Source organism: Canis lupus, chromosome 29 (genome assembly GCF_048164855.1).
Source record: "Canis lupus baileyi chromosome 29, mCanLup2.hap1, whole genome shotgun sequence".
NCBI classification, from domain to species: domain Eukaryota; kingdom Metazoa; phylum Chordata; class Mammalia; order Carnivora; family Canidae; genus Canis; species Canis lupus.
The window spans coordinates 30687383-30702444 of NC_132866.1; the positions used below are offsets into that span (position 1 = coordinate 30687383).

Consider the following 15062-nt stretch of genomic DNA (forward strand, 5'->3'; position numbering starts at 1 on the left):
CCTTGCTGTGAGAGCTGGGAGCTGGAGAAGTTGTGCATATTTAGGAGCTTACCTAGCGGAGTGCCCTGGAACTAGAAAGGGAAGGGTCTTCTTCCTGCAGTGTCTCTCCAATGTTCTTTATTAATAATGCTCAATATTGTGCTAGCTGAAGGAAATATAAAGGCTCCAGCTCCATTTTTGCAGAGTGGCCAAAGATGGGTAAGGGGCATTAAATCTGTAACTGGCATATGTGGAGAGTCATCTCCCTCCAGTTCTGTGCTTCCCTTGCTGCAGCACTTCCTAAGACTTTTCTAGAGGAGTGAGTATGAGATAGTGTGTAGGATCTGAATGAATGAAGAGGGACTGAAACAAGTCAGAGAGGACAAGAAAGTGATTGGTGGTTAAATTTGTATTGATAGACTTATTTGCGTGTAGGCTTGTAAAAGTCTATATGCTTTCCAAATAGAATAACTGTTTCCTGGATTAAAGAATCTGGAACAAGTTGTATTTAACCTAATAACTATCGTTTGTCTGAATTTTATTTTTTGAGGCATGCTGGTGTTTAAAGTATTAGTAATATCTTATTGATCTTGTCAGTTTCAAACTTTTAAATATCTCGGAGGGGGTGTTTATTGATACTTTTCTCTCAATTAAAGCCGTGTGTGTTTTTGAGCAAGCTACTTTTAATTTCTCTATCTTTTTACCTAGAGCTTCTGGTAGGTAGTTATATGAAGTTTTGGAAATTGGTGGTTTGTAATGATCTTGAAATATATATAATTTTAAAAGAGTTAATGCATTTCTTCCAAGGTCTAATGTACAGTATTGCACCTGAATCTTTATTAAAAAAATATATTTTTAAAAGATCTTCTTTATTTACTTGAGAGACAGAGAGTGAGAGAGAGCACAAGCCAGGAGGGGGGCAGAGGGAGTGGAAGAAGCAGACTCCCTGCTGAGCAGGGAGCCCAACTGGAGTGGATCAGGGACTCCTGTACCATGCCCTGAGATGAAGGCAGATGCCCAACCAACTGAGCCACCCAGGCGCCCTGCACCTGGATCTTTTGAACAAGTGTAGTTTTTAGTTATAATTACTAGAGTAATACTCTTTTATCCTGAATTTACATTTAACATCAACATCAGTTATTTGGCATAACACAGCATTATGCTAGAAAATTTTGCTACTTTTTAAAAAAGATTTTACTTATTTATTTGAGAGAGAGGGCCTGAGCAGGGAGGGACAAAGGGAGAGAGAGAAACTGATTCCTCATTGAGCAGGGGGCCCAGGACCCTAGGATCGTAACCTGAGACGAAGGCAGATGCTTAACTGATGAGCCACCTAGGCACCCCCAGAGTTTTGCTATTTTTTAAAAGAACCTTTGAATAATGTGGAACAATGAAAATTGCTGAAATGAATTGAGCTGAAGAACCAAAAGTTACATGCTGTGTGCTGTGATTGGTGTATTTGGCTGAACAAAAGTTCACATCTGTAAGGAAAACCAAGATGGGTTTGTGAAAAACTGAGAAGCATTGGGAAATTGGTACAGAAAAGAGAAGCATAAGAGATAAGACAAAATTTAAAAAGGAGAATATGGAGAAGAGGAGGTGACTTTTGAGTAGAGGCTGCCAGCCACAGCCACAGGGGTAGGCTTTGGAGGCAGTGGTGATAATGAGCCCAGCAAGAAGTGATCTTGGAGAATAGAGATTTCCTAAGTAGGAGGTAAGGAAGTAGAATAATCAAAATGACTAAAAGGGACTGGGACTGGGATCCCTGGGTGGCGCAGCGGTTTGGCGCCTGCCTTTGGCCCAGGGCGCGATCCTGGAGACCTGGGATCGAATCCCACGTCGGGCTCCCGATGCATGGAGCCTGCTTCTCCCTCTGCCTATGTCTCTGCCTCTCTCTCTCTCTCTCTGTATGACTATCATAAATAAATAAAAATAAAAAAAAAAAGGGACTGGGACTTATTTATATAGTGGGACATTTTAAATATTTGTATATGTATATTTATATATAAACTTTAAGATTTTATTTATTTATTCATGAGAGACACAGAGAAAGGCAGAGACACAGGCTCCCTGCAGGGAGTCCAATGTGGGACTCAATCCTGGGACCCCGGGATCACACCCTGAGTCAAAGGCAGATGTTCAATCACTGAGCCACCCAGGTGTCCCTATGTGACAGAAATTTAAGCTAGCTTAAGCAAAGAGATGATATTGATTGGCTCAAGAAACTGAAACATCCTAAGGGTAGATCAGGAATGGCTTAATCTGTATTTAAATTCTCAAATCTTAATGTCAGTAGGCATCTGCTTGCTTTCTTAGATCTGATTTTCTCTGTATTTGCTTTTGGAAAATGCAAGTTCTTCACTAAAGATGGCAGTAATGGACCACCATTAGTGGCATTCCACAGGTTTAGCAATCTTAGTATCCAGCGAGAGTCTTGGAATTGGGTCTTTTTTTCCCCCTGATTTGACTTTGTGGGCCTTTGCCTCAATCAATGAGGAATACAGAATGTTTCGATTAGGTAAGCCTGTGCTCACACTTGCTACCAGGGAGTAGGTTCAACCCACCAAAACACATATACTGAAAGATGGGACGAGGTTATTGCCCAAAGGAAAATAGGGGTGCTGTTACCAGAGGAAAGGGAAGATAGATGTTGGGTATGCAAAAATAACATGTCCACTATACTATCTTAGTAACCTCTCTGTACACCCTCCTTTATTTAAGATTATGTTTTGAAAAGGGCTTGCCACTAATATGTGGAGAACACGTTTTATCTTTCTTAAAAAAACAACCAAACAAAAAAATCAAACAAAAAGGCCCCTTATTTAAGTATTATTTATTTTTTCCACTAAACAAACCCTGTTCATCTTTAAGACCTACCTCAAATCTCAACTCTTGTGTAAGGGTGAAAGTTTCTCTTCTCCTCCTGAATTTGTACATCGTTTATTGTCTCTACCATGGATTTGGCAGTTAATGATTTTTTTTATCTTTTGTGCTGTGGTCTTTAGCTATTAACATCTTGTAGGAAAACTATCATTCTTTTCTGTAATTAAGTATAAAACTACAATGATGTAAGTGAGGGGAAAACAATTTTGTCAGATGCTCACAAGTTTTATGATCTATCATAAGTAATTATTCAAGTATGAAGTGGGTTAATGATAGAATTTTTATATTGGGAAATGTATTAGTGTCAATTCATAACTGTAACACTATATAAAGCATAGCTTTTAGGATAATTATAACACTATACAAAGCCATAGCTTTAAGATAATTGGATGAAAACATAATAAATAACAGTATCAGTTGCCAGATTAAATACAGGTTATTTGTCAAGATGAATTATTACCTGAAAGCTAGACACAGTTTTTGGTTACTCCAAGAAAGAAATAGAACCACAGAAAAATTCAGTCACTTGCCTGCTGAATTTAGTTGTGCTGAACTATTAATCCTTTGGCTTTTGAAAAATTAATACATAACTAAAATATTGCTTGTATACACAAGTATGGAAATGAAATGTTTCCTTTAAAGGCAACATAGATCAGTTTCACATAAATTTAATCAAGTTTGGGTTTTATTTCTCTTGCTTCCTGACCAGAGTGTATTACATAGTATCAAACTAATTTCTTGAGACTCAGTAAGATTATGGAAACACAGTAATTGGGGCTCCTGGGTGGCTCAGTTGGTTGATGGTCTAACCCTTGATTTTGGCTCAGGGGTTGTGAGATTGAGCCCCATGTCAGGCTCCCCAGGCAGTGGGGAGTCTGCTTGAGATTCTTTACCCTCCCCCTGCTCATGCTCTCTCTCTTTTAATCAATCAATCAATCAATCAATCAATCTTTAAAAAAACTACAATAATAATCTGAGCCAGTCTATAACAAATAAACCTCCCCCAATTAAACAGAAAAGATCCAAGATGTCACATAAAGCTATATCCACTTCAGACATATTCCTGATTGTATGATTTCAATTTTCTTTTTTTGTTCTTCTTATTTTTTCCCCTAGAAAATTAAAATGGCTTGGTTGTTGATCTTTGTCCAAGTTTCTACGATGTGTTATAATAAAGAAGTAAAACATTATTTGACAGCTTTAAGATAATAGGTCATCTGATTAGAGATAAGGTCATTTTAGTTGGATTCTATCAATATAAAAAAATTCATGAGTATAGAAATCACATAGTTGTACATATTAAATTTTTAATTGTATGTCACAATAATGAGAGCTATGTTTGCTAAATGTATTTTAATTATACCTTTGAGAGGGGAGAAACTCATTAATTTAGCAATTAACCTAAAGGTACTAAGATAATATAATTAAAAAGTTCTTCATTTGTTTTATTTTCATGCTGAATATAATTGCAAAATTAAACCATGTAAGTAATAACAATGAAACTGAAGAATAACTCACCAAATAACAGGAAACTTAAGAATTAGGGGAAGATCAGAAACTGAGAGAGTACACAGTGATACAATTTAGTAATATTATACTTGATATTATCATCAGATACTTTCCTTTAGACTTTATTTTTTTAAAGATTTTATTTATTCATCGTAGACAGAGAGAGAGAGAGAGAGAGAGAGGCAGAGACACAGGCAGAGGGAGAAGCAGGCTCCATGCCAGGAGCCTGATGTGGGACTCGATCCCGGGTCTCCAGGATCGTGCCCTGGGCCAAAGGCAGGCGCTAGACCGCTGAGCCACCCAGGGATCCCCTCCTTTAGACTTTAATTGGAAAGCACTACATGCACTATAAGCTGTGCTTTGAAGTATGGCCAGTTTTTGTATACGTAAGTCCATCTATCATTTTAACAAATTTTTGCATCAAATTTTTACAATCCTTCCATTGGTTGCAATAATAGTTTCTTCACTGAGGTACCAAGGCCTACTTTATTTTTTTTCTTTGGGTAAGGTCATTTTTGTGGGAGCTGTCATTGTGACCAAGCTCTCTCAATCGAAGTCCACTGATGTGAAACATATACTTACATCATTACATCATTATATTAAGATTGTACAGAGGATAAAGCCTAAATTTTATTAAAGCATAAATATTTTAACTGATATAATAGATTCTTTTTAGGTGTTGAGAAATAAAAGTTTTGAAAAGACATTAGAATATTTAAATTTTTAAAAAGTATTTTTTCAGATACTTCAAAATTTTCTTTCTTTCTTTCTTTTTTTTTTTTTTTTAAAGATTTTTATTTATTCATGAGAGACACAGAGAGAGAGAGAGAGAGAGAGAGGCAGAGACACAGGCAGAGGGAGAAGCAGGCTCCATGCAGGGAGCCTGACGTGGGACTTGATCCCTGGTCTCCAGGATCAGGCCCTTGGCTGAAGGTGGTGCTAAACCGCTGAGCCACCCTGAAATTTTTAAAATATTATATACTTGATGCACCATAAAGTCTCATATATTAGAATGCTATCTTTTCAACATTACATCATCTCAACAGTTGGTGTCATTCAGACTGAATGGGAAAGTATATTGTGTTTCCCCAAAGTGGGGGTTGCTTAAGACTAACTACAGTGAAAAAAATCTCATAATTGCTTCCAATTTCAGAGGATTTTTAGCAGTTACCCAAAGATCTCTTTAAAATAGTGCTGCTTCACAGGCTAATATATATATATTTTTTATTTTTTTTTAAATTTATTTTTAAAGATTTTATTTATTCATGAGAGACACAGAGGAGAGAGAGGCAGAGACACAGGCAGAGGGAGAAGCAGGCTCCATGCAGGGAGCCCGACGTGGGGACTCAATCCCCGGTCTCCAGGATCAGGCCCTGGGCTGAAGGCGGCACTAAAGCGCTGAGCCACCCAGGCTACCCTATGTATTATTGATACTCGAGGAAGAGTAATTATTTTCTTGAGTGAGAACATTGTGTGTCATTCCATAGGGCAAAATCTTAAGTCAGGTTTCCAAAAAATGTTGAGGTGAGGAAGATCAGGAGTTCTTTAATTTCTAAATAGTTTAATTCAGATTAAGTTTCTCTAGTACTTCGAAATTAGTTTGGAATCACATATAGGCATCAAATACACTTTTGGAGACTTTTGGAGTCTTAATTAGAGGGAAGAGGTTCTTTTTAAAAAATATTTTATTTACTCATTCATTCATTCATTCCAGACACACACAGAGAGAGAGGCAGGCAGAGACAGGCAGAGGGAGAAGCAGACTCCATGCTGGGAGCCCGATTCGGGACTCGATCCTGGGACTCCAGGATCACACCCTGGGTGGAAGGCAGGTGCCAAGAAGGCAGGAGCCAAACCGCAGAGCCACCCAGGGATCCACAAGGGAAGAGGTTCTAATTTAAAAACCTTGGACAGCTACTCTAAGGGCAGACCTTAGAATGTAAAGGTTTCAAAATTTTTGTCTAAGAAATTGAATATAATTCCTTGAAATCTTGTGGTACTACTTACCAACTTTGAACGGTTTCTGTTTAAAAATCCTGCCAGCTTGGGCACATGGGACCTGTTTTATCCTTTCTCTATATATAAACTTTCATGACACCAGTACACCAGTTTAAATTTGATATATAGGAAAAGAAAAAAATAATAGCTTCTTGTTTAATATTTATATGTATTCCTAACAGCTCTCCCAGAAAGTGACACAAGGAAAGCCATGTTTCAGAGCCAGTGGGTTGAAAAAGTAGTAAGAGAGTGCATACTTCTCTTAGGGTGGTAAGTCAGATTTAGACAACATTAAATATAGCTCGTATTTTGATAGATGTTGCCAAGGTTGTGGTTCTTGGAGAACAAATCAAGTTAAGCAATTCACTAGGGAGGAAACATTTAGTTTTGTGGGTATGCAGTTTTGGTAGCAGTCAGCCAAAAAATACATCTGCAGGATACGTTTTTTTCCCCCCACTGCCTTGAATTTTGCAGATTCATGGGTTCAATATGCCTCAAAAGCACTTGCATTTCATTATTCTATAATTGATTTTTCAGCTGTGGATTCTGTTTGTAGTCCTTTCACTAAGCAGATCACCTTACATGTAGAGTTCCATCTGGTGGTAAGAGTAATCATAGCAGATGATAAGTAGGTTATACAAATTATCCTATTCTCTTCTCTTCTCTTCTCTTCTCTTCTCTTCTCTTCTCTTCTCTTCTCTTCTCTTCTCTTCTCTTCTCTTCTCTTCTCTTCCCTTCCCTTCCCTTCCCTTCCCTTCCCTTCCCTTCCCTTCCCTTCCCTTCCCTTCCCTTCCCTTCCCTTCCCTTCCCTTCCCTTCCCTTCCCTTCCCTTCTCCTCTCCTCTCCTCTCCCCTCTCCCCTCTCCCCTCTCCCCTCTCCCCTCTCCCCTCTCCCCTCTCCTCTCCTCTCCTCTCCTCTCTTCTTTTCTTTCTTTTTCTTTCTTTCTTTTCTTTTCTTTTCCTTCCTTCCCTTCTTTCCTCCCTCCCTCCCTTCCTTTCTTCTTTCTTTTCTTCCTTTTCTTTCTTTCTTTTTTTTTCTTTTCTTTCCTTCTATGTGAGTTCTACACTGAACTTGGAGCTTAAACTCAGGATCCTGAGATCAAGAGTTGCATGCTCTACTGACTGAGCCAGCCAGGTGCCCCCAAATTATCCTTTTTGATAAGCTTTGCCTCTTAACCTTCTTTGGGATGGTTGCCTAGTATATGCATTTAAATACAAGCCCTTGCTCTCTCTTTATGCCTACCTACATACCTAACTACTAATTCTCCTGGTTCTGGTCATCTATGCAAAAACTTTTATGATGAGGAAATTAACCTTTACTATTAACTTTGATTTTCTATGATATTTTCATCAAGTTGTAACAAGATTTAGGTTAAAGCTACTTGTTTTTTTTTTTTAAATTTACATGAAAGACTTGATTCTACATACAAGTATGTAGAATAATATAATCAATATTTTCCCAGCCTTAATAAACCTTAACATTTGCCATATTTACTTCAAATTAATCTCCCTTTTTCCGCAGCTCCATGATTTATTACAAGAATATTGCTAGCACCCTAGATATTCCCCTCATGCCCTCTTGCCTCCTCTTAATCACTATCCCCCAAAAGTAGCCATTATCCTGAATTTTATGGTAAATATATCTTTCGTTTTCTTTGCAATTTTACCACTTAAGCAAGTATTGCTAAAGAACATGCTTTTGTCTATTCTTAAAATTTGATGTAAATGTCATTGCATACTCAGTAAGTAGTGTGTGGGTGGGTGGGTGGGTGAGCGTGTGTGAGACGTTTTTGCTCATCATTATATATGATTCATCCATGATGGTGTATATGACTGGATTTGTCCATTTTTGTTGCTGTAAAATACACCATTATATAGCCACTATTTAAAAAATCATTCTGCTGGATGTTTTGGCTGTTTAGAAATTAATGTTTCAGTGAAGATTTTTGTTTGTAATTCTTGGTGCACTGTGGCTGCACATGTTAAGCATGTTTTAGAATTGATGGGGTCATAGGACAGTTTTGTTCAACTTTAGTAGATAAGACCAAGCAGTTTTTCAAAATGATTGTACCGATTTATAGCCCCACTATCAGTATAAAAGAGTTAACCATTCGTTTCTCTAAACCTTGGTATTGTCATTCTCTTAAATTTTAGTCCTTCTGTTGGATAATTGTATGTTATTGTTTTAAAATTTGCAATTCCTTGATATCTATATATATTTTTAAAAGATTTATTTATTTTCGAGGGAGAGAGAGAGCATGAGTGGGAGGGACAGAGGGAGAAGGAAAGAAAATCTCAAGCAGACTCCACACTGAGTGCAGAGCCCGACATGAGATCAATCCCGTGACCATGCAATCACCTCCCAAGCTGAACCCAAGAGTTGGGTGCTCAACTGACTGCACCACCCAGGCATCCCAATATCTAATGATATTGAGCAGGTTTTTTCTTTTATGAATATATCAGCCATCTAGCTACTTTGTTTTTGAAGATTTTGTTTATTTATTTGAGAGAAAGTGAGAGTGTGTATGTGCGTGTGATTCGGGGAAGAAGGGTAGAGGGAGAGAGAGAATCTCAAGCAGACTCTGTGCTGACCCTGAGATCATGACCTGAGCCAAAATCAAGAGTTGGGTGCTTAACTGACTGAACTACCCATGTGCCCCTATGCTACTCTTTTTTAATGAGATTTTTTTTTTTTTTTTTTAATGAGATTTTTATTGAAATTTCATGCCTGTTTTTCTATTGGGTAGTTTGTTTTTTCTTATTGATTAGTAGGAATTCTTTTTTTAAAACATTTATTAAAAAAATAATAAAACATTTATTTATTTATTCATGACACACACACAGAGACAGAGACACAGACAGAGGGAGCAGGCTCCTCCCAAGGAGCCCAATGTAGGACTCTATCATGGATCCTGGGATCACGCCCTGAGCCGAAGGCAGATGCTCAACCACTGAGCCACCCAGGCATCCCAATTAATAGGAATTCTTGGGATGCCTGGGTGGCTCAGCTTTGAGTGCCTGCCTTTGGCTCAGGGTGTGATCCTGGAGACTTGGGATCAAGTCCCACATCAGGCTCCCCATGGGGAGCCTGCTTATCCCTCTTCCTATGTCTCTCTCTCTCTGTCTCTCATGAATAAATAAAATATTTTTTTAAGTTTGAAAATTTATATGAAATACACAAATTCCTAGAAATGTCCAACTTACCAAAATTAATATAAGAAGAAATAGACAAAAAATTAAAAAAGATTTTATTTATTTATTCATGAGAGATACAGAGAGAGAGAGAGGCAGAGACATAGGCAGAGGGAGAAGCAGCTCCATGCAGGGAGCCCAATGTGGGACTCAATCCTGGACCCCGGGATCACGACCTGAGCCCAAGGCAGATGTTCAACTGCTGAGCCACCCAGGCGTCCCAGAAATAGAAAATTTGAATAGTCCTATAATAAATTGAATATATATGTAAAAAACTCATAATGAGAACTCTAGGTTCAGATGGCTTCATCAGCCAATTTGAACAAGCATTTTTAAAAATATTTTATTTATTTATTTATGAGTGATAGAGAGAGAGAGAGGCAGAGGGAGAAACAAGCTCCCCACAGGGAGCCTGATGTAGGACTTGATCCCAGGACTCTGAAATCACGACCGGAGCCAAAGGCAGACCCTCAACCACTAGCTGTCCAGGTGTTCCTTGAGCAAGCATTTATTTATTTATTTAAAAAATATTTTGTTTATTTATTCATGAGAGAGACAGAGAGAGGCAGAGACATAGGCAGAGGGAGAAGCAGGCTCCCCACAGGGAGTCAGATACAGGACTCAATCCCGGAACCCTGGGATCACACCCTGAGCCAAAGGCAGATGCTCAGTCACTGAGCCACCCAGGTGTCCCTTGAGCAAGCATTTGAAGACGTAACACCAATCTCATGTTAAAATTTTTCAGAAAATAGAAAAATAAGACATATTCCCCAACTAATTTTATAAGGCCCCACAACCTTGATATAAAACCTAATGAAGATAATATAGTAGTCTCCCTCTATCCTTGGGGGATATGTTCCTCCCCTCTGTGGATGTCTGAACCTGTGGATAGTACTGAAGCCCATATATACTTTTTTCCTACACATACATAGCTATGATATAGTTTATAAGTTAGGCACATTAAGAGATTAATAATGATAACTAGATAAAGGAGAGCAATAAATAATAAAATAGAACAATAATAATATAATGAAAGTTAGGTGAATGTGGTCTTTCTCTTAAAATACTTTTTTTTTTTTTTTTAATTTTTATTTATTTACTTATGATAGTCACGGAGAGAGAGAGAGGCAGAGACACAGGCAGAGGGAGAAGCAGGCTCCATGCACTGGGAGCCTGATATGGGATTCGATCCTGGGTCTCCAGGATCGTGCCCTGGGCCAAAGGCAGGCGCCAAACCGCTGTGCCACCCAGGGATCCCTCTTAAAATACTTTTTGTGCTATACTCACACTTAAGATCATGTGAGATGATAAAATGGCTGTGTCATCAGATGAAGTGAGGTGAATGATGTAGGCATCTTTGATAGTTTTTAGGTTGCTGTTGACCTTCTGATGGTAGGTCAAGAGGGGGATTATCTGCTTCTGGACCACAGAAAGTGAAACTGTGGAAGGGGGGTCGCACTACTGTACATGTATCCCCTGCTTTTTGAATATTTGTGTTAGGCCGTTTTGCTTCTATTTTTTATTTTTTTAAAGATTTTATTTATTTATTCATGAGAGACACACAGAGAGAGGCAGAGACATAGGTAGAGTGAGAAGCAGGCTCCCCCAGGAGAGCCTGATGCAGCACTCAGTCCCAGGACCCTGGGATTAGGACCTGAGCCAATCCTAGACGCTCAACCACTGAGACACCCAGGTGCCCCTAGGCAACTTTGCTTTTAGGAAGGACCTACATTTGTATCTGGTTTCACTAACCTAAAGAAATCCAAAGAGGATTTCCACTTTTTGAAATAAGACAAAAAGTGAAAATAGCATTTAGCATTTGTTTACCAATGAGCCATTATAGAGGCAGCTCAGACTCTGATCAAGGAGAGTGGCTCCACCAAGCCCCTTCCCCAAGAACTATGCTCAGCATACTCAGCATCTCAGCAGCAAGCTACGGTAATTTGAACTGTGTGGGCATCTGTGCTTTATCTTGATTTATTTTGTGCATCCACCAGCAAAATAGGTCTTAAGGGATCAGAAAAGGCTAAGAGGGTTATTTTTGGGGTATGGGGATGCTAAATTTTCCATATAAGTTAATGGTAATTACTTCTTCACTTTATGCCATTTTGGCTTATAAAAGATTTCACAGGAACTCTACTTTCAGAAAGCAATTCCATGACAGTCTCACTTATGAATGTATATGGAAAAACCCAAACTATTAGTAAACCAAATTCAGCAATATATAAAAATGATAATATAACAACATTCAGTATTCTAGAAGTGCAAGATTGGTTTAACATTAATCAGTGTCGGGATCCCTGGGTGGCGCAGCGGTTGGCGCCTGCCTTTGGCCCAGGGCGCAATCCTGGAGACCCGGGATCCAATCCCACGTCGGGTTCCGGTGCATGGAGCCTGCTTCTCCCTCTGCCTGTGTCTCTGCCTCTCTCTCTCTCTCTGTGACTATCATAAAAAAAAAAACAACAACAAAAAAAAACATTAATCAGTGTCATTCACCACATTAACAAAATAAAGGAGAAAAATCATATCCTCAATAGATGCACAACAAATTGATAAAATTAAGCACTGACTCATGATAATAAATAAATAACCCTTAGCAAACTAGGAATAAAAAGATATTGCCTGAATCTGATAGTTTTTGCCAAAATGATGGACAGGGAAAGATACTATCCTTCAATTTGCTAATCCTTGTTTTTTTTTTTTTTTTTTTTTGAGAGATTGTGTGCACTCATGTGAGTGAGCGAGGAGGGGCAGAGGGAGAAGAGAAGCAGACTCCCTGCTGAGCAGGGAGCCAGAGGCCCCAGGATCATGACCTAAGCCAAAGGTAGATACTTAACAGACTGAGCCACCCAGGTGCCCCAGAGAGAGAGAATCTTAAGCAGGCTTCACCACGCAGCACAGGGTCTGGCTCGGGCTCAATCTCACAATCCTGAGATCATGACCTGAGCCGAAATCAGGAGTCAGAGGCTTAACCATCTGAGCCACCCAGGCACCCCTACCCTTGTAAGTTTTATTTTAATTTTTTTTTATCTTTTAAAATATTTTATTTATTTATTCATGAGAGACATACAGAGAGAGGCAGAGACATAGACAGAAGGAGAAGCAGGTTCCCTGCAGAGAGCCTGATGTAGGTGGGACTTGATCCCTGGCCTCGGGCACTGAGCCACCCAAGTGCCCCCCTACCCTTGTAACTTTTATTTTATTTTATTTTTTTCCCTTGTAACTTTTAAAGTTGAGATTCCTTTTATGTTTGTTAGTCACTTAGGGCCCCTCTTCTGTGAATTATTTGATCATATCTTTTGTCTAATTTTCTTTGAGTGTATTTTTTTTTTAAGATTTTATTTATTTATTCATGAGAGACACACACAGAGAGAGGCAGAGACACAGGCAGGGGGAGAAGCAGGCCCCTGGGACTCTGGGTACACGCCCTGAGCTGAAGGCAGACGCTCAACTGCTGAGCCACCCAGGCATCCCTGAGTGTATTTTTCTTATAAATTTTAGACTGATAAACTCTGAATACTAATCCTTTTATATGCATAACATTTTTTCCCAGTTTATGCCTTTTTTATTTTAATGTTTTAAATCTATTTATTTATTATGAATGGGTAGTATGTTCATATGAATAAAAAATCCAGAAAATACAGGGGGATCCTGGGTGGTTCAGTGGTTTAGCGCCTGCCTTTGGCTCAGGGTGTGATCCTGGAGTCCTGGGATCGAGGCCCACATCGGGCTCCCTGCAGGGAGCCTGTTTCTCCCTCTGCCTGTGTCTCCTCTCTCTCTCTCTCTCTTTCTCTCTCATGAATAAATAAATAAAATCTTAAAAAAATAATCCAGAAAATACAAAAGAACATACAATGAGAAGTTTTTCTCCCACTCCTGTTTTTTTCATCCAGAGGCATTTGACTTCATTTTTAAAGACCTTTGTTCATAATGTCATTTGTTTTACACACATTTAAAATTTTAATATAATTAAATGTATCAATCTTTTCTTTGTGGATTGTGCTTTTTATGCCTTAAGACACATTTCCGCTGCCTCATTTATTCTTTGCTCTTGTCTAAACTTTTTAAAGTTTGGCTTTTCTTTTTTTTTTTTTTTTTTTTAAGATTTTTATTATTTATTTATTCATAGACACAGAGAGAGAGGCAGAGACACAGGCAGAGGGAGAAGCAGGCTCCACGCAGGGAACCTGATGTGGGACTGGATCCCAGGTCTCCAGGATCACACCCCAGGCTGCAGGCAGCGCCAAACCGCTGCGCCACCGGGGCTGCCCAAAGTTTGTCTTTTCAAAAATATTTAGATCTTTATTGTATCTTTTGTATGTGATGTGAGGTAGGGATAATCCTTCCTTCCATACTGTAAGAGTACTTGTCCTTATTCTCTTACATTATGTGTTTGTTTTGTCTAATACAACTTTTAGCATGATGGGAGACTACTATTGAGCTTCATCTACGCGTTGGCAAATACAATGAACCGGTCCAGTTTTTTACTTCTGTTTTGTTCCTACTTGCAGATAACTGCCTAGCGTTCTGATAAGTACTGCCTTTCAGGCCCCATAATGTGTCCTTGTGTCCTCTAACATGTCTGGAATTTCTGTAGGCTGTGATGGGGCAGGGCAAGGAGGTTCCTTTGTCACAACAAACAAGGAGAAAGCTTTTTTCCTGTCTCTTCGATTTACCAATGCCTCATCAGAAGCTTTCAGCACTTATGTAAGAAATTAATTTTTTTTCTTGAACTTAAGCAAACTTAGACTTTGTTTTAAAATAAGATACTATAGAGTAGGAAGTTGTTCTTGCTTAAATGTAGGGTTCTTTTCTTTGTCCTAGAAGTCTCTTAAATTCTTAATCATGTTCCTTGGTATTCTCAGCTTTATGTTGTGATATTGTATGTTCTGTGGAACAGGATTAACAGGCTGTGTGGTATGGAGGTAATTAAAAAATGTAACCCAGTGTATCTGTCTTTTCCATCTCCCATCTTCCATTTTACTTCTTTTTTAACTATTTCTCTGTCTTACATCCTGGCTTACTAGATCCTTCACTCAGAAAAAGTGAAGAAGGGGAAATAAAACACTGGGTTAAAGACATTCAAATGGGGCAAGGGGCAAAACAAGAGTGAATGATCACAGGAAGGAAAGAGAAAGGCAGAAGGAGAAAAGAAACAGATTGCTTGTTACCTGTGGGTTAGGACTCCAGGGGAACTTTTTCTGGTATTTGTGAACAGATAGGGGAGCCTTGAACTTACTTATTCTTCTACCTGTTTTACCTGTTTAGGAGAGGGCAGGCTTGGGGGTGATGGCTAGCTAGGAAGGACTGTATTGAGAAACTATTAGTTATTGCTTTGTGCATCTAGCTCCTTTCCTATTTTTGTATTTGATCCAGTTTAGTGCTGAAAGGTCATCTGTGATGGAAGTTTTAGAATCTTAACTGAATATTGCTCCAGATATTAATAAAATAAAGGTCTGAAGGTTATATGTCTATATGTGTTTCTACTTCAGGAATATAATG

General features: G+C 38.8%; 1 protein-coding gene across 3 annotated transcripts in view; it reads left to right on the plus strand.

Annotated features, from left to right (window-relative positions):
- ARHGAP19 (Rho GTPase activating protein 19) overlaps positions 1–15062 on the plus strand; it is a 62935-nt gene that overhangs the window by 8318 nt on the left and 39555 nt on the right. The window contains exon 1 of one of the 3 annotated variants that reach the window (XM_072805835.1): positions 14176–14267. The exons of 1 other annotated variant lie outside the window; for it this stretch is intronic. In XM_072805835.1, the coding sequence (XP_072661936.1) occupies positions 14239–14267 (29 nt within the window). In that variant the 5' untranslated portion in view covers positions 14176–14238. Of the gene's footprint in view, positions 1–14175; positions 14268–15062 lie in introns of those variants that run through there. One more of the 3 variants, XM_072805833.1, reaches the window with a different exon arrangement.